General features: G+C 47.9%; 1 protein-coding gene across 12 annotated transcripts in view; it reads right to left on the bottom strand.

Moving 5' to 3' along the window:
* Positions 1 to 19994, bottom strand: part of FOXP1 (forkhead box P1) — a 370707-nt gene that overhangs the window by 69808 nt on the left and 280905 nt on the right. For 8 of the 12 annotated variants that reach the window (XM_062585701.1, XM_062585707.1, XM_062585705.1 and 5 more), the window contains 2 exons: positions 1508 to 1645; positions 301 to 390 (listed from right to left, as the gene is read on the bottom strand). In XM_062585701.1, the coding sequence (XP_062441685.1) occupies positions 301 to 390; positions 1508 to 1645 (228 nt within the window). Of the gene's footprint in view, positions 1 to 300; positions 391 to 1507; positions 1646 to 12247; positions 12295 to 19994 lie in introns of those variants that run through there. The other 4 variants (XM_062585713.1, XM_062585712.1, XM_062585706.1 and 1 more) reach the window with 2 other exon arrangements.

Here is a 19994-nt window from a genome sequence, read left to right as displayed (position 1 = left end):
CCTCCCCTTTATACCGTAGCTTCCAAAAACACTCTCCCAAGATACTAGTCTAGATGCTTGTTCCAACGCTCACACCGAGCTTCAAGGCATGGTCCCCCACTATAAAATACGTGGCAGCGAGCAAATGGAAAGCACAGAAAAGTAAAGGCAACAACAGGACAATAACTCTAAATCTGAAAGCCGAGACCTGATAGAGTCAGTGCAGTTGTGCAATCATTTATAAGATGAATGACAGTTTAATAGCTACGAGACAGTCCTCTGGGATCTGTGGTTTGAAAGTAAAATGGGTATTGTCTGTACCTCTTTAGGCTGTTTTCCAGCATGTTGCTGCTGTAAAAGTTGAAGCTGCAACTGTTCTTGTTGTTTCTTATAAAACTCTTGAAGCTGCTGCTACAAAGAAAAGGAGAGATGGTAAGTAACAAAGTAGAGAGCCAATTCAGTGTCCCTTTTGGTGTAATACACAAACTGTGATTTGAAAAATAGCATCCTTTTATCTGTAATGGTCTGACCTTTAGTTTGAAACTCGACAATAAATTCAGTGCACACTGACTATTCTTGGCATTATCGTTTGAAAAGTAATCTCCAAAATGAACTGATGAAAAACATACCGTTTTCTACACAAACTAATTAAAATAAGGCACAGAATGACCTTTGATTGTAACAACAAAGCCAAAATGCCCTTGCTGGGAGCCCAGCGAATCTCTGTTGTGATACATACACGCTTTCTAAATGATAGGGTTTGGCTGTATTAAATGTTGTTCAATACATGCACAGACATCCTGGGAAGGACTCTCCTCCTCCCCGCTCCCCAGACGTACGCCGTCCCGGCATCCCTCCGGCCGGCCGGGGGGAGCGCGGCAGCACGGGAGGAGGACCCAAGGTCAGTTTACAGTGGACGCTCACATCAGCCTGGAATTAACGAAGCCGTGTTATGCCGGACACTAAGATAACAGCCTCAAAACTGTACTTTGTCGGTAGCAACCTGTAGCTGGAAAAGAGGACCAGGCATTGGAACGGGGCACTGAGAAAGACCAACGTGCTGCAGAGTGAACGCTGGCTAAAATTAAACGGATCAGGGCTGGCAAAGCTCCTCAACTTTTATTGCCACCATTTCAATAGCCCTTTGCAGGTCCAGATGGATGTAACAAGGTCTAAAACGTAGAGTACCCCTCTACTACCTTCTTTATTCCAATTAACCAGGGTGCATCACACTTTCTGGGGGATGCAGGTAAAAGCAACGGGGACATTTGCTGAAATCCCAACGCTTCTACATGCATCTCGATTATTTAGCTGATCGTGGAAATGCTCCTCACACTGTTCCCTGCGGTCATTTCTAGAGGCTATTTCTGGCTTGGAAAACAGGAGAGCAGTCAGTGCCTTCCTTCGCACGACGAGCCAGGTAGGGACCTCGAGACCTCGGCGGCCTTTCCCTCCAGGAACACCGCGGGCGACGAAGCCCTCCGGCATCCGCCAGGGCCGCGGCGGCAGCTGTTAAGGAAACAGTTACCTGTTGAAGCATGAGTGCCTGCTGCTGCTGGAGCAGGACTTGGAGTTGCTGGGGCGTTAGCACTTGTTGCTGGAGGATCTGCTGCATTTGCTGGGGAGTGATCACTTGAGGTGTCATCATAGCCACCGACACGGGAACCTGGAGCGCGAGCAGAGAGCAGAGGGCAAGTCAGGAAAGGCGGCCCGCAGCCCCGGCGCCTCGCCCGCGCACCCCTAAGCCCAGAGCCGCCCCAGGCCAGCGGGTCCCCAGCGCCCGCTGCAGCAAGCGCCCGCGTACCGACCCCGCTTCCTCAGCGGCTCAGCTCCCTTCCTGCTGAACGGCGTTGCGAGGGAAATACTTTAAAGAAAGCAGCACAGTAAAACCTGTTCAGATGTATTTGTTTTAACGAGACGCGGTCCTTCCCCCCCCCACAAAACCCCGCCCTGCCGGGCAAGACCCCGACAGCCGCGTATCCCGCGCTGATGAGGTCTACACCCGATCACGACAGGTTTTTACGCAAACTGGAGGAAGGCTCCGTGATGTGAGTAACGGTACTATACTCCTGTGCAATTTTAACAGAAAGGCCCGACTACGACGTCTTTACCATTCCATATTCACCCAGCATACAGATGTCTTCAATTCTTTCATATTATGTGAGATACCATTAAAAGCCGCTTTCCATGACATTTCAGTGACAAACAGCTACAGTGATGAACTTGATAGCATTTCATATTTGCAACTGTTAACACGTTTCTGCACGGGCATCTTTGCAAGGAACCTGTACACTGTATCTGAAAGGATGATGTCTTGTTCAGATAAAACACTGACATTAAAATGACAGGCTGTCTTGGCCAAGGTTACACAAATTGTATTCAAGCGGATACCTAATGACAATGCTATGAATTCTGCAAGCTTTCTAGAATGTAATTTAGCTATTCAAAATAATCACTGCACTTGTGTTTAATTTGCAGACTACATGAGAACCATTTTGTCAGTCCTAGTAATGCAAGAAGACTATTTCTCTAGAAACCCACCCCTCTACCCTCCACCCCAAAAAAGGAAAAGAAAAGGAAGAAAAAAACAATAGAGGGAAAGACAAAACCCGTATGAGTTTTAACAGTAATATTTAAGCACCTTACTTTTCTATAGTTTCAAATCAAATATGTGACAGCACAAAACTAAAAGCAGTAAAGGATATACTTTGCTAAAAAGGATCTCCTGTCATCTCATGTATTACAATAAAAGATAATAATATGTTTAGCACTTTTTCTGTGCACCACTTTTTAAAAAATCAGTAGACAATAGCTGATCAGAAGATAAAAGAGTTTAAAAAAATCTTCCAGTGTAGTAATAAGCAAGTGAGAAATGCAGTATTAATTTTATGTAACATAATGTCTTAATATGCAGTTTATCTTGACTTTTTCACATGATTTGTCCTGTCATTTGCATAGCAAGCTCTCATTCCTAATTTCACAGTCATTATGCACTGATGTCCTGATTTCTCAGCATCACTAATTTTGATGAACTAAAAATGGTTCCTGAAGGTCAGATTCATGTACGCTGCACAGCTTCCCATGTTGTTGTGTACATGTTGTGTGCCAGGGCCAGACACTGCTTGGAAAACAGTTATTGGGGGGGGGGAGCTAAGTCTTGCACGCTTCTGACCCCCCTCTAACGCAAGCACTGCGAGGTCCTCTGCGATACCTCAGCATCACAGTGCGTTGCCACACGTCCAAGGTGGTCCACAGCCGGGCAGCCAGGTGCGAAGCCTTGCAAAAAAATCGAGACTTAATTACGGGTCAAACTCCAGCCCCACCAAAGGTGCTGGCCGCTCTCGCCGGGGCCGGGCCGGCGGGTTTTGTGCGCTTCTGCAGGGGAAACACCAGCGAGCCCCCGCGATACACCGCTGCCTCGTCAAGCGGGACGCGCTCCGAGGCGAGGACATTGAGTCATCAGGGTGGGTAATCCCACTAATTCAGAATATCTTAATCCCAAGTCTTTTGAAAAACTTTTCTGGAGCAGCCAATTATTTAATTAAATAGTGCAGTCACCAGCTCTGCCCTTAAGCGTGACTCACCTTCGCTATTCCCATGCCCAGAGAGGTTTGCTTTACCCTCGGGTTCGCACTACCTTTCACTGACGTTGGACCGAGCAAACAGGAGAGGAAGCGTGCTTAAGTGTGTTTTCTGTGCCATTCTTGGATGATATACAACACAAACACTCTTCAGTCAGATTTATGACGACAGCCGGGGACGCAGACAGGAATAGGGTGGGGTGCTGCAAGCCCTACACGCTGCTGATTAACACGGAGAAGGGCCATGCTCCGCCGTGGGCTACGCGCAGGCAACCCCCCTCGCGCTTTCATCTCGGGATAGACCTGGGCGTTTGGCCCTACCTTTGAAAACTGGCCATGAACCTTTTGGTGAAGAATCTCCGAACTGCGTGCTCTTCGCAAAATAGAAGCACTTAACCAGTAAGAAAAAAAAAATATATATATATATATATATATATACACATACACACACACACACATACAAAAGACACGCTTGGGGAAGAGGATCGTGTTGATCCATTCAACATACTTTCGCCATGTGAAAACACATTCTCTCACCACATCTGTGCCTCCAAAGGCGGCCCTGCCTTCAATTTATAAATACAGAAATGGCCAGATTTACCCAAAGTCTGTGCTTCAGCTTGCCGTGAAGATACCTTACGGAAGCCTTCTGCAAACAACTTCAACCCAACCAAAAGCTACCACGTGCAAAACCCAAGCACGCGCGTGTGCACACGCACTGCTGAAGGACTTTAAACAGTTAAGAATTACGGCCTCTGTGTCCACTCTCGTAACTCCCAACGTCCCACGTTTCCACGTAGCTAGTCCCCAGCAATACTGGGACTCAAAGGGCAGGCAGCACCCGCAATAGGCTATTACAGCCCACACTTTATTACCCATTACTACCGAGGTCATTAGCGGTAAGAGTGATTGTACCGGTCTTAACCTATTGATCATTGTAACTACTATCATTTAATCCCGTGTTGAATGTCTGGAAAGCTGCTAAAGGCACACAAGAGAGAGTGCTTTAGCGTCGAGAAATATAGCCAAAGCTTGGAAATTACACTTTGATTCATAAAATCTAGCCAGTGGTTTAAATCAATAGTATTTAAAACAGTCATGTAAGTTCTTAACTACAGCTCTCTAATATTTATGGGTCCCTTTTTGAGGGTATTCAGTCAAAACTAAACTTTATTTTAGATACTGCGCAATATACTTTACATTACGTTAGATAAAAAATATTTATTTCTGATATTTTGCCTGATAGTAAGTGAAACCTAAACTGAGGGCTAGAAATTAATTCTAGATTTCTATCTCTCAGATGTCAACTCAAACGTGTTGCCAAAAAAAATTACAAACCAACTTTAAAAATTGCTTAACTGTTTAAGTACACGAAAGCGAGCGTGTTTTATGAGTTAACGATGAATCACAGGAGGCAGTTTATGCAGGACTAGAATAATTCTGTCTTACTGCCTTCAGGGAGTTGAAGTTCAAATTAAAGCACTTGGAAATATATTTAAGGAATGCTAACTTAGCATGCACAACAGAAATCAGATTTTTTTTTTTTTTTTTTTTTTGAGACGTTTATTTCTGTTTTCTGCGCGAAACACGATTGCTGTTACTGATGGGATTAACGAAGCGCTCCTGGTACTGCTGACTGATGGCAGTAGGGTGGGGACTGCACGTAAACCTGGCAGCAAAGGCAAAAATACAGCTGCAATTTGGCTTTCGCATCGGTACCAGTACGGACCTGCTGACGCGGCCGGGAAGGTCGCGGAGGCTCCGGGCTGCTCCGGACGCGGCCGAGCAGGAGCCGCGGCAGCGACGCCTCTCCGCTCCCGCTAGCACACCTAGCTGATCATCTGCATTCCCCCCTTCCCACCGATATTAATGTAATTAAACACCAGCTGAATAATTTCAAGCAGTTTAATCTTGTATGAAGTGGAGGGGGGGGAAACGCTATTTTCCCACCCTGTGCCGCGTTGCTGGAGACGGTTGCAGCCTTGTTAACTGTTAGCAGGCAGCCACGGAGGACGGGAAGGACTTCCCTGACTCACAAAGCACAGCCCTGCCAGAAAGCCCTTCTCTCCTGCCAGCTCAAACGCAATTTCGGTTAACTTCTCATACCAGCTACGCAGGATTTCTACCCCCTCCCCCCAAAAGAAAAAAAAAATCTTCATTTAAAGGTTTTGCGAGAAAAGTTGAACGGAGCAAAACATAACCCAGAAATCACGAGTGGCTGAGGAACAGTTAAAAATACCGGGCTACATGAAAAATAGATACGGCGAGGCAAAAACCAGTTGATTTGAGCTGCCTGATTGGAACGTGGCTACGGGCAAAGCAACTGAAACGTAGGAAATCTCAGCCAAAATAATGCGGAACAGCTCCGCTCCTGCCACGGGACAGGACAACCCAGGGACGGAGCGGCCCGCCGAAAGCACGCAGCCGCGAAGCGCAGCAAGCCCCGCGGAGCGAAACGCACCGCGAGAGGACCCGCGCCCAGCCCAAGCCGAAAGCACCTCCGACACAACTCCGCGCTCTCCAGATCGACAGCAGAACGCGCCACGGTCAGGACTGCGCACGTGCAAACCGTAATTCCGTTTCACTGCGCAAAATGGAACCTCACTTTTAGACCCGGCTATCTTGCCACAATACTGCACAACACATTAGGACAGGTAATGCTCATTATATTAACGTAAAATCAGCTAAACAGTCAGTCATCAGCATAACTGCTCTCTCCCTAACAGTGCAGCTCCCCACTAAAAGAGAGGGGGGAAAAAATCCCTCCTTAAAATTAAATCAGCATTTTATTATTATAATTCTGTTCATTGCACTTTATCAGCAGGAAAGATCTGCCTTCGACCTGGAGATCCCAGTAACGGAGGCGATTCTGACATTCCTGGGTATGTGCTAGGATGCCTGCTGCCTTCGCTATTCTTTCCTAGCTCAGGAGAAAAATGGAGTATTTTCATATTTGTTTACAGAATGAAACATCTGATCTTATCTACCACTTCTCATGCATACCAGGCTTCTCACTAAGTGCCAGGATAATTGTTTCAGCTATAATAAATACCCATTTAATTTGCATAAAAATATAAAGTTTACATAAATTAAATCCTTTCTACATCTAACATTTGTCAAATACAGACTAAAACTGAATGCAAGCAACCAAATACTCATTTAATAAGCAGCGTGAGATTGCAGCCTCAAGATTACCATCATCATTTTTTACATTTAAAAAAGTTATCATTTTTGTTTCCCGCTCCACCAACATGAAAAGAAAAATTATAACCTGCTGTACATGATTCTCCACAGTGCTGATATTTTATAATGATTCAGTTAAGAAAAAAAATGTAAAAAAAAAAAAAAAAAAAAAGGTATTTCTTCTTAAGTTTAGGAAAGGAAACGTTAGAGCAACATATTCTGCCAAAAAACCCTCAAACAAACCAAAAGCAATGCTGTCCAGAAACATCCAAAATGCCCTCGTCGCCCTTGAAAACCCCTTGAAACCTTCTCTCTCCCAAACATCTTTAATATACTGAGAATGATCATCATGTCAGACTCCCTACATTTGTGTATTAATTCATTAATACATTAAGGGGAGCTTAATTAAATAATAAAAGACTGTGATTGAATCAGCAACATTTAATACGCCTAGAATTTTATGCGAACAAAAAGGAGAGGTGTCACACAGAGGGACTCTCTTCGATGTCAGATTTACAAACCAGAAGGCGACGCGCAGCCCCCCCGGCCACGTTTCGAGGGGATGAGCAGCCCCCTCCTCACTTCCCGACCGCCTTCTCCTCCAGGAGTCGGACGCCCAGCGTCTGCCCGCGGAGCCGGGGCGTTTCGGACGCTGCGCCGGGCCAGCTGCGAGACTACCGAAAAGCATTCACCTTCTCCAAGCGAGCTGCTCAGAGGAACCGCCGAAGAGCATTAAGGCAACTTCAGCTCTGCTTAAAACCTCACTTAGGTGTTGCCACTCGGGTCGCAACTGCAGCCTGTGCAGCCCTTGTAAACTTTATCTGCTTAAAGCGTGCAGGTTTTCACACCTATCACAGCCACCTACATCTGAGCATCGCAGCTAAGCACTACGGTGCAAATTAGACTCTAATGAGAAAACATCAGTGGCTTCTTTGACAATCTTGCCATTCACTGATTTACTTCTAATGAAGACACACTCCAGCCCGCCAGCTCCCGTGTGAAAGGTCACCACGCGCTCAAAAAAACGCCTCGCAAAATCAAGGCAAATGGGGAACCCGCAAAGAAACCTGCTCATAAAGTGGCGTGGCAATTAGAGTAATTGTGCAAAAAGCCGTCTTCAGTAAAAAGTAAAAGAAATTAAGCTGCCACGACTGTAACAGGTTAGATGAAAATCAAAATTTAATGTATTCTCCCTTGTGTCATCTTGTTTTGTCAAGACATCAAATAGAATTGGAAAGTACAAAATAACAAGCCCTTGAGAAATCACAGAAGCCGACCTTTTTGATGTTGTTGGTTTACCTTGTTCTCAGTTATTTGAACAATGATGTTTCAGATTTAAGGGCAAGATAAAGCTTAAAAATTAAAAACCGTTGTCAGGTTGGGGGTGTCTCCCTCCAAAATAACAGAGCATCTTACCCAAGCAGTGAAGGCAAATCCATCCGAAACTAGTGCAAAGAATAATTAGCAATTCCACTTATTTGTTCAGTATTCAGTCTGTTTTTAATAACATGCATTCAACTTCAGTACAAACTACAGATCCTCTTTCCAGCAGAGGAAACTGTGCTGGGAAGGTTGAGAAGGAAAGAAAAAGAAAAAAAAAAAGAGAAAAAAAAATGCTGCGGAAGAGATATTTGCCACTGTCACTTCTCTCCAAAATCTCTACACGGCCTCTGTAGCTCTGCAGATGAACGCATGATGCATTTTTTCCCTTTCCTTATAACTGGAAAGTAAAACTGAGCAAGCAAGCACCTTCTAAAAACAAAGCAGCCCAGGATATTTTAACCGAACTACAGCAAAGTAGTTTCCAGTAATGCAGTTCTGCTTTCAATAAAACAAACAAACTGCTTAAAACCAGCCAAGCCTTTTGCCAAACAATAACAAATTTAGCTTATGGTGTCAGGACTTTCCCACAATCTAGTTTTGCAGGTGTTGATAAAACCCCTTGCTACTGCTTTTCCCTAGCAAAGAGGGGAGAAAACAACATCAGCAAGTTATCTTGTTGCTGGTAAAGGTTTTCATAAAGCAAGTCCAAGCTCCCTATCTATCCGGCATAGGTTCCCTAAAGCAGCTCTGAAGGAGGAAAAAAAAAATAATAAAAAAATAAAAAACACGTAAGAAACGCAGAAGCACAAGAGCTGTGCAACTCCTCAAACTTGGGAACGCGAGAGCCCTCCTTCCCTACCTTTCCTCCAGCTGACCAGGACACGCAGCCATACGTAAAGAAGCCACGGCGCTGCACACCGAAGCAGCAATTTGTTTAGCATCGCTCTTTGGAAAATAACATGTGGGATTTGCGAGCAGCCTCAGTGCGTATGAGCTGCCTGGTTAAAAGGCGGCACCCGGAACCGCTCTCGCTGCTCCCCACGGCTCTGGCGGCCCCGCACCGGCCCCCGCACAGCTGGCGCGGCAGGTCGCCGCGCCGCACGCACCTGGGAGCGGCTCGGCCCGCGACACGCTACCGCGGCGCGGCGCTGGCTGCCGGCGGGTCACGCCGCGGGGCGACTTCGGCATGGTGCTGGGCGCCGCGCTTTTAAGATCCACGTAGGGATCATGGGGAAGCAGAGCGATCCGGCGCGCGGGCCCCCTCCTATTAGCAGGGAGAGCCCCAGAAAGCCAGCGCCGGCGTTTCCTTTCTTCCCTGCCAATCCCACTATATTTATGACTTCTGCTTAGTTCAGCTGGAGTGACTGGTCAGAGCATGTCTTAGAGCTTACCTCTTTTTTTTCTTTTAAGTAAAAATTATGCTGTTTAAAAAAGAACGGGGGTGGGGGGAGGGCACAGCAGTACGGCACAGTATGTTCAACAAGACCAAAAAAAAAAAAAAAAAAAAAAACCCCAACTGTAACAAACAAAAAAAAATTTTCAAAGCAGCCCTTCCTATCATAAGCTTTCTGATGATTTATGGTTTACCAACTCAGCAAGGTTACGCAACGCTGCATGCCTTTAGATGCATTATTTGAGTCAGTTGAGATTTAATTAAGATCACAGCCTCCAAAATCCCTGTCAAATGAAAATTCACAGAAGACAATACACTATATATCCTCATGCAGATAGTCTCCATTCCACTCTCTGGAATAACATAAGTTAATCCTCGTTTCTATGGTGGCAGACAAAAGTTCACTAATTTTGTTTTCTTTTGACACTTGTGTTGTTTTCTGTTTTATGTCATGAGATCATTCCTTTCGGAGCAGGGGAGGGGAGCCGATACGGGGGGAGAACCCAGAGCAATATGTCTGAATACGGCAGCAGATGTATTTTGACATTCTCACAGCTCTACCGTGATGTCATCAAATTTTCATATAATTAACCCCTGCCAGTAAGAGCATCATTTCATGACATCTGTCCATGGGAAGGGGAGGAAGGGACCAGGGAGCAAACAGGCGGCCTGCCTCAGTTTTGCTCTTGGGCTAAAACCAAAAATCAAACAAAATTAGATTAAGGCTACAAAATAGCATCTGCATCTTGCGTATTAGCACCCAGCTTTCACCGATCGTTATCCAGCTAAGCTCCCTCCTCGCCTCCGCCGTGCTCAGCGGCCACGACTCCGCATCCCGACGGCCCTCGTCGCTGGTTCAGGGGAACACGCTCGGCTCGGGGTCTAACTCCTCGAGACGCTAGGCATCAGCCGGGTAAAGAAAACGCTATTTCTTAAAGGGAAATGGCCAGAACTTTTACCTCATTCCAGTGCCTTTTCTGTTTGCATTATCTTAATATCTGCTCGCTTATCCCCTGGTTTGGGATGACAGGTGCTAGCAGTCTTTTGTTTGACAGGCCACTACACAAATAACCGCCTTGCCTGAAAGGGCTAATGCACTACTAATGAACAATAAATCAACTTTGATTATAAAGTGTCAGCCCAATCAGGTTGCAGTTCAGCTCTATCACTTTCTAGGCCAAGGCAGCTCCTCTGTTTAGGCAGGATTTGGGTTTCCTCCCTGCAGCCTTATCAATGAAATTTTTGGAAGCAGTCACACGAGATCATTCAAAGCCCCCTGGCAGCACATTTTCCACGGGACAGGAAAAGGGGAGGCTTGCCTGCTTTCAGAAATTTCCTAGACGGCTACTTACAATAAATGCACGATCAACAGGACACGGCTCGTAACCTAGCAGACACACACACTACAGAGATACACATATAGAAGCATGCATTTTAGATGTGACTTTAAAGAGAGATAGGTGCAGTGGGAACTGCTTTCAAACTTGATGTAAAAACATTTCAGATGCCTGAAAGCTTTGCACAGCAGATACACTGATGAGGGGCCCAATCCGGCAATATTCGCTCACCAGGCACAGTTTCCGCTACTTTGGAGAGTACAGTTATGTCACGCTCACAAGTTAGTCCAGGATTGGGCCCGCAAGCTCCAGGCATGAAAACTAACTTTGCTCCAAATGAAAAGGACTTTAACATTCCAGCTTATTTGCAAAGAGGCAAGCTAGCCCACTCAAGTCACTTTTTATTAGATAAAAACTTCAGCAATTCAATTAGCAATTCAACACTCCTAGTTAGAATAAATCCAACCGTTTCGTTTTCATAAACATATCTTAGTCACTTAGAATGATTCACGTTTCCTGCCACCAAACTTGTTTTTATTTAAAAATATAAAATGGTAGGGCCTCGAACGCCGGCACACGCACCACGACAAACGTGCCGCGTTTCTGACCTGCTTTGCTGCTCTGTGCCGCGAGGACAAGGACAAGTGGAAGCACTCAGTGTTTTCTAAGACGAGCTGGGTTTGAAGGAGTTAACCCCAAAGAGGAAGAGTGCATATGCACTTTGCTCTAAACTTACCACCCACTTCCTAAGGGTTCCCTCCTCCCCACTACCACCACCCTAGAAAAACCATCTCCTTTGCACTGAAATACTGTATTACAGGGTTGACACTTAACTTAGCTACACTTAGATCCCGTTACATTCATTTCGCCGGAGTTCGTAACACTAGCCAACGTCAAAAAGCAAGCTCGCTCACTTCACTCCCCACTGGCAAACTGACTGGCAAATAAATTCAGCCCTCACAGCTCCTGGCATTTCAGCCTGACAAGGTATTTTATCCATCCGTGGGCTTCCCGCCGCTTTTCGAGGGCTGCGGCGGCGGCTCGCCCCGCCAGCGCGGACGCGGTCCGGGGAGCCGCGCGGCTCCCGGCCCGCAGACAAAGGCCCGCGGACGCGCACGCGGAAGGGCGCGCGGCGGCGGAAGGCGCAGGGGAAGGCGCGCTCTTCGGGTACTTTTCACAGCCCAAGTTACAAAGAGCACACTGCACTTTCCTTCTGCTATGCACACACCACGGCATGCGGGGAGCGAGAGGGAGGCAGCAGGGAAAGCCAGAGCACAACAGGGAAGAGGAGGAGGAGGAGGATGAAGTAGAAGGCGCGCGAGGCGGCGGACATCGCTTCTGCTGCCGGCTCTTCCGCGGAGTTAGCGGCGCAGCCCCCCCGGCCCGGCCCTTCCCCGCTACCGCGCACCGCTCGCTCCCCCTCAACTTTGCGCGGCGCTGCGCGGACCCACCTGGGCAGGCGGCGGCGGCGGCAGCGGGCGGCGCGCGGGGCCATGGAGCGCGGCGGAGCGCGGAGCGGCGCGGCGCGGAGCGGCACAGGCGGGCTGAGGCGCCGCGCGGCCCCCCCCGCCCCGCGCAGCGCCGCGCCGCGCCGCGCCGCGCCGCCAATCACCGCCGGCCCCGCCGCTCCGCGCCGCTCCGCGCCCCGCCCGCGCCCGCAGGTGACGGCGCTGCCCCCTCCCCCGCGCCGCGCGGGGACGCAGCCTCCGCGCACGGCCGGCGCCCGCCCTCCCTCCCCCCGCCACCGGCCCCGCTCCGCACGTGCGCGGGGAAGCGCTCTGCCCGCGCCGGGACTGCCGCCCCCGCAGCCCGCCCTCCGCGCAGCGCAGCGCCCTACTGCGCTGGCTACTTCACGGGCGAGTTACGCGGAAAACAGAGCGCGCTTTAACGCCGTTTGCCGTCAGAAACGCACTTTCCTGTAGAGAGCCGAAGCGGAGACAATAGCCCGGGAGCTGCGCTGCGCTGCGCAAGGGCCGCGCAGGAGGCGCAAAGGACCCGATTCGGGGACAACTCGCGAGCCGAGGCTGCCCGCGCTGCGGGGCGCGCTGCCCTCCCCGCGGCGTGGCCTCCTCTCCGGTAACAAATTTATTAACGGGATTTTTTTTTTCAGGTCACACAAATGTGCCCCCACCCTCTTATGAATGTTAAATAGGGGACTAAGGGCATCTTTTGCAAGACCCTAAACCTGCCGGGAACAGCCCACGCGGCGCCGAGCGCGCCTGCCCCTTACAGGGGCTGCAGGGACGCGCAGGGACGCGGGGCGCGCGCCCCCCGACACGCCGAGCACTCAACGGCGACACAGACCGGCAATGCGTGCGGTCAGCTAGGAGCAGTTACCGCTGGCGCTGAACACAATCCGTCCCGTCCTGGGCTTCAAAGCAATCCTGAGCAACCCAGATTGCTTGGGGAATACAGTCCAGGACACACGGACTTAAACTTTTTAACAGTTTCTCTGGTGGACCACCTCCTCCTCCCCCTCCTCCCCGGTGCAGTTGCATAGAGCATCACTGTGGCAACATCACCAACTGCTCACACGGAAAAGGAGCATCCGTGAGCAGCAGCTCGGTGCGTTTTTCAATGCTCTTAATACAACTTTGCAGCTGAAACGAGGAGGAGGGCCAGGCGACCTGGCAGCTCTCCACAGACCTGTTGAAAGATGCTCCACAGACCCCAGTTTGGAAATTTCTGATCTTGTTATTCCCAGCACACACTTCTGGCACTAACATGACATGAAACCCCGATCAAATCACATATTCAATTCGTATTTTATAACAGAGCCATCTCCAGGCACGTGCAGCTCCACGACAGAGTGGTGCCCTCATTCTGCCCCCACCACCAGCCGACCACGTGCCTTTCCGCAGAGCTCTCTCCCACGATACCTGCAGAGAAATGGGATGATACGAAGCTCACCGCTTTGTTCAAGGCACTTCTTTCCAGGGCAAAGAAAAAGCCTAACGCGAGCATAAGGCTGTGGAAAGCAAAACCATAATGTTGCCTCTGGCACTGACAAGTCTCCCCAGCCTTGGGCAAGTCACCTAGAAATGTTTTCTTTTTTTAATACAGCTATGGATGCCCTTCTTCTGGAGGACTCAGTCTGGGAGATGTCCGGCCTGGCTCCGGAGCTGCCTGCATGCCCATCTTTCCCGAGACGGTCAATGACCCCAACAGCTTTGCCTCTGCATCGCAAAACAGAGATGCTACTACTCATTTCGGGCTCTTCCGTAGACCAATATTTGCAAAACACTTTGAAAATGAAAGTTGCTATCTAAGCACTGAATCTTGGCCACAGAGCCTGCAAGCAGTATCTTTACAGCATTTTATGCCCTTTCGTATAAAAGCTTCATACCTGCAGGCTCAGCCAACATCTGCCGTGGGCTGAGAACTTCAGTCTATTCCCTGAGTAACGGAGATGGTAGCACTTGGTAAGTAAGGTCACCATGAAATATAGTGCCTTTCTAAGCCAGCAAAATATTTTAGAAGACCAAGAACCATAAACTCCCCTTTTAAATCCACTCAGTCATGGACAGGCATCGCAGATGCAGACAATCAGATCCGACAGGGATGTTCGAAACAGAACACGCAAAACAAATCAAAAATAGCCGAGGACGAGAGTGGCGGGCTAGGTGGCTACCTGGCAGCGCAAGCCAGTGAAATTTGATTAAGTAGCAGTCACAGGCAAAAGGAAAAAAAAATCTTAGTTAAAAAAAGTCACTGGAATGTAGCTCTAAGATCTAAGTCAGAGAAACAGACTGTGTTCTGTGACAAAGATGAATACGGGGAAGAAATGGTTTTGTTGTGCCCCGACTTTATGTAAACACCTTATTAACGGGGCTACCTTGAGTGCAGGTATCCGTTCACGCAGAAGCCACGCGCCTGCCACCGGAAAAGCCCCAGTTACTCCTGGGCAGGTGGGGGCGGTGGGGGGAGAGGAAGGAAAGAAAAATCCATGGTGCAACCTCTTCTAATCAGTCAGTCTGCCCTAATTCAGGGAATTTTATGCCTAGTCCCAGAACAGGGCCGTTCCTACCTAAAACAGCTTTTCACCTGGTCTTGTCCCCGGGACCGTTCCCCCGGGCAGCCCGGGCCACACGGCTCCCGTTTCGCTCTCCAGAAACAGATGGTGGGTCAAATCCTGCACTCGGCTACCGCCGCGCAGGCTCGGGGCAAAGCGGCGGGCTCCAGCACAGCTGCGCCGCGGCCAGACGTGCCGCGCCGAGACAGCCGAGATGCGGCGAATGCGGTGCCGGCGCTGCACGCGGGCGTGAGAAAGGCGGCACCGCGCAGGACTGCCAATTCGAGAGCAAGCTGCTTTTTTTTCCTTTTCCCTTTTTTTTTTTTTTTTTTCCACAGTTAAAAAGTTAAAAAGCCATCTCGGATACTATTCCCACTCTGGGATCCCCAGGCCCATTTTTCTGGGGTTAAATCACATTTTCCTGTTTTGAGAACGCTTCATTTTCCCTTGTTGCTGTTTGAAAGACCTATGAAAACAAATGGGGAAAACAACTGACTAAACAGGAAACAGTGAAACTTACTATCCACAAAGTGCTGAGAAACAGCACAAAGTAAACATTTTTTTTTTTTTTTTGCTCATTTTTTAACAATCTTAGCTGACACTGCATAGTAAAATATTTTCAGGCAGAAAAGTGATTTTTAGGGTCTCTAAAAACAGACCACTGAAGCCATTAACATTTCAGTAATGTCTGTGTTCATGTTGCACTTCTTTTTATTTTTTTTGATGTGAAACTGTCATTTTCCTTCTTGCTCCTGCAAATTCTGCGGGAGGAAGTCGCTTTAAATCCCCTCAGTGTTGTACAATGGTTTAAATTTCACTTCATGGCATGCTTTAAATTACCATTCACATCTTCATTTAATGCATCATTTTATAATGCCAGTGTTACTAGTTAATTTATATATACACAGCAGGATATGTCAACATTCAGGTGAGTTATGAATATGATTGTGCAGGAGTTATGGAAGACATTTCAGCAAAATTATGGTTCCCTCTAAACATAAAAATATTAATAATGAATCAAGCATCACAGGTAAACAACAATTTTTATATAATTGCACCCTCCCAAAGCTTCAAGATAAATAAATAAATAAAAACGGCAACAATTTTGCTCTGCACTCAAATTTGATTGATCTTAATAAATTGCCATCTCCTTTCCTAATAAACTGTAATCTCTTGTTTCCGCCACAAAGTAAAATTTATTAGCGCACTCTTCTACCAGCAGGTCTGCATCATTCACAGCACAGTGTGCAAATTGTTCCAAGTATGCACGGGCATTATTCATAAATTATTTTTCTGCCCCAAAGTACACAATGTATTGAAAGGCAATCACCACTAACCGTTCTCTGCTACTTTCCTTAATTATGCAAGATAGCATTTATGTCACGTACAGTAGAGGAAATGCCGCAGTTGCCATTAAATCTCCATTCTTGCCATGGGTTGAAACACAGTGCTCACACCGAGAAAACCACAAATTCCTGCTCAGGATAGGAAATACCAGTGGCGGCATCTGGTAGGAGATGGCAACACTTCTACTTTAAAAGAACAACCACTGTGTACCAAAATACTCTACTACTAGGCATGACAACAGCTATGGCTGCAAGAGGGAAAGCAGGTACTTTGTCGTTACATTAAAGTTACCATGAAAAAAGAAAAAAAGAGAAGAAGCCCAGAATGAAGCATCAACAAAACAAAAGTCAATTAAATGATTTTTTTTTGCCGGTAAGCATTAACTGCTGAACTCCTGACCACACCAAAGAGATCACCTCCTACTTACTGCCTGGATTTATTATTTTAACGGTAGGCAATGCGAGCGTGACCTGCCCGAGCGCTGCGGGCTCTGCCTTTGGGGGTGGAACACCACCCTCTGGGGCTAATGCAGGTACAGCCGGGCTTGAAATATAGTTTTATACATACTGCCCTCTCCTGGTAATTTTGCTTCTATAATCGGGAGACTTGACGCTTCACCTCATCTTAAGCACCCCTTAAAAAAGAAAGATCAAACCTACTTACGCAGCAACTCTTCTACGCGCACACATACATTGCCACGGATTTGAGTTAAAACACGATGAAATACGAGACCTTTTATGTGAAAATGCCTATTAGCCCATTATACTACTTACTCAAATGCAGCCTGAGAGCGCCAACCTATATACTCTCACTTGCCTGGGAGAATAACCCGTACTACCGTTGGGCATCTTGCCGCTTCTTACTCTGTCTTGGGAACGCGTGTCGGCGTATTCCCAGTAAAACTCCTCCTTAGCAGCAATGGGCCACTGTTCTCATTTCAACGGTCCCTAAGGTTTCACCATAGAGTACATTCAGTTGACTCGTAGTTCAAGTTTTCCTCCAACATTCAAAGGACACATTTCTTTTAGAAAAGAAGAGGAGCGTTTGCTCATCTCTTCTTCCAGGAAGCCGCTCTGCACTTGGATCCCTTGGGGTCATCCAACCAGTTTATACTTTGCAACGTGAAGAACGGCTCATAGCGCGTTCGGGGGCTTCTCCGGGGCGTACCTCGGCCTCCGGCAAGCCCATCGCCCTGCAACGGCACGCGCCGTAGCTCACCTCCAAACAAACCCGAATCCAGGGAAATACAAGGGGCCCCTCGCTGCAAGCAAGCTCACGGCCGTCTCCCACGCAAACCCGGCCACCGCACGCTGCAATCCCTCTCTGCCCCGGAGCCCAGCTCCGAACACCCGCTACAGCAAGTTCCATCTCCGCGAGCGAAACTGGGTTATTTACACTCTGCGAGGAGACAACAATTTTCTGTCATTAAATGCAGCCACTTCTGGGGTGGATCACGGCAGCGACTTCGCCGTACAGCCCTCTGAAGGAATTCGGGACACCTGAGGCACAAAATCCTCCACTCGAATGAAACTGCAGGGTGATTAGGCAGAGAGAATGTAACTATCCAAACCGTAATTTGGCCGGCACAGTGGATCTAACACCCCTATTCTTGGGAGAGAGAAAAAAAAATAAGTACTGTATTTGAAGTTCAAAATCTAATTAACTATTTGAGAAAAAGAATTCTGTTTGTAAAAGAAAATTCCTAACAATATAAGGAGAATTAGTGCCAAAGTTTTTGAAGAACCACATAAAACGGGATGAAAAAACGTATGATATTGCAATAATAGGAGTGACTGGATTTGCTCAAACGTTCCTTATACCTTATAATACAAGAATAAAATACAGTGCAAATCCTTCTATCTACATAAGTTCCCTGTACAGAAAAATCTCTCCTTTAATAGGTTTACACCTTTAACATGTATTAGTTTGGAAACGTCCTCGGGTATAATTACCCATCTCGGCTTGGCACATTAAGAGCGGTTCCCTTCATTTACTGATTCCTTTTACGGGTCAATTTACTGTTTTGCTACGGTGCTCTTACCGGGCTCTGCCGCAGCGGCACTCGCCGCGAGGGACGATTCCGCTGGTGAAAAGGGGACTGGTTGGACTGGCGGGTCCCGAGGAGAACACAAGGCGAAGCAGGGCTGCTGGGGGCCTCCCCGGAGGCCGACGTCCCCGGGGCTGCGTCCAGCTTTAACGGGTTTTCCCCGAGTTTAAGAGGGCTTTCTCGTATTATAGCCATTCGCTTAGGGGCTTTTCAGCACTGCCATTATAAAACAGAACTTTTTAGGTGTTTATTACTCCGCTTTAAAAATTGGCTCTCTGCTGAAATTTGGCAAACGAAGTGTCAGCCTCAGAGAAAATTTTATTTTTTGCCAATTTTGTGCTCTTAAAAAAGGACCCTATTTTGGCCTACATAAAAAGGCTGGTTTTGCTGCCTCTGTGACACCGGTGAAGTATCAAGTGAATACTCTAATACCGCCAGAGGAGCTGCGCTGACTTAATGCGCCCAAATTGCTTTGGAGGTGAAGAGTGCTATTGAACCGCTGGTTATTAACTATTACTACCGATCCTGCCACACAACAAAAATGCAAACAGAAAACAGAGGGAAGAGGGAAGAGTCCCTGGAAGCACAGGCAGGGAAGGGATGAGGATCCAGCGCTGGGAACGAGCAGCCAGAAGCACGTGCAGGGTGGAGCCCTCAACTCCACCTAGGAAGAACGAACGCACTCGTATGGAAATACTATTTTTCATTTTCTGGGACGGTGTTTCAAACACAAACAAAACACAAACGATACCATATAGCTTGCTCTGCGCCAAAGCTAGCAACGAGGTACGATCAAAATCAGCTCAAAACCAAGCTGAGCTTGGGTCAACAAGGACCTCATGTTGCTCAGCCGGGGCCAAGAGAAATTCTGCCGTTTACTTCAACGTGAACGGGAGCGGGCCTTGAAGGTGCTGCGGACGGCCACCTTCCCTCGGCGGCACGATAGATGCCAAGTCGCCCACTGCCATGCCAGTGAGCACAGCGCCTCGAGCACAACGAGCATCTCCAGCAGTGCCCGCGATGCTCACGTCTCCTGGAAATTCGCGGCTAGTGTGCCCAGCCTGGCTGGATTGCTTCTAAATACATTCCTGTAGACACACATCTACCTAGACACGGCTGAGAATTCCCAAGGGCCCAAAAGCATGGAGTATCCCCCAAATCTTTGGGATCCTTTCGAGCCCCATTTTAGGGGCAGGTTCAGTTCAGCTGGTTAGAGCATGGTGCTGCTAATGCTAAGGTTGTAGGTTCAACCCCCGTACAGGGCTATGCTGAGGGTTGGACTAGACGATCTCCAGAGGTCCCTTCCAACCTTACCATCCTATGATTAGGAACCAGCATCTCCAACAACAGCAAGATGCTGCTGCTGAGCTGCTTGTATCTTTGGGGTTAGGTTTAGCTCGGTTAGAGCGTGGTGCTCATAATGCCAAGGTTGTGGGTTCAGTCCCCGTATGGGCCACCCTTTTGAGGGCTGGACTAGATGATCTCTAGAGGTTCCTTCCAACCTTACCATTTCTATGATACTCTATGATTCCATGACCCAGGGGCAGCAGCATCTAGCTCACACGGATGTCAGCTTCTAACCTAGGCTCATCTGACTTGCCTAAACGGAGGGGTAAGCAAGCCATCTCCAGTATAAATCTCCTAAGCCATCAGATCTCACCTTGTATTTAAGGTGTTGAGGGTTTCATAAAGACAAATGAAATGATGACTATTCCTCCTTCACGGGGAAGGGCAAAGACGCAGAAGTAGGCACGGCCAGGGAATATTTCCGTTTGGGAAGTGCCAGGTCAAC

This window comes from Rhea pennata, chromosome 12 (assembly GCF_028389875.1).
Source record: "Rhea pennata isolate bPtePen1 chromosome 12, bPtePen1.pri, whole genome shotgun sequence".
NCBI lineage: Eukaryota > Metazoa > Chordata > Aves > Rheiformes > Rheidae > Rhea > Rhea pennata.
The sequence above is the reverse complement of the archived record's forward strand: the minus strand, read 5'-3'. Positions and strand labels throughout refer to the sequence as shown.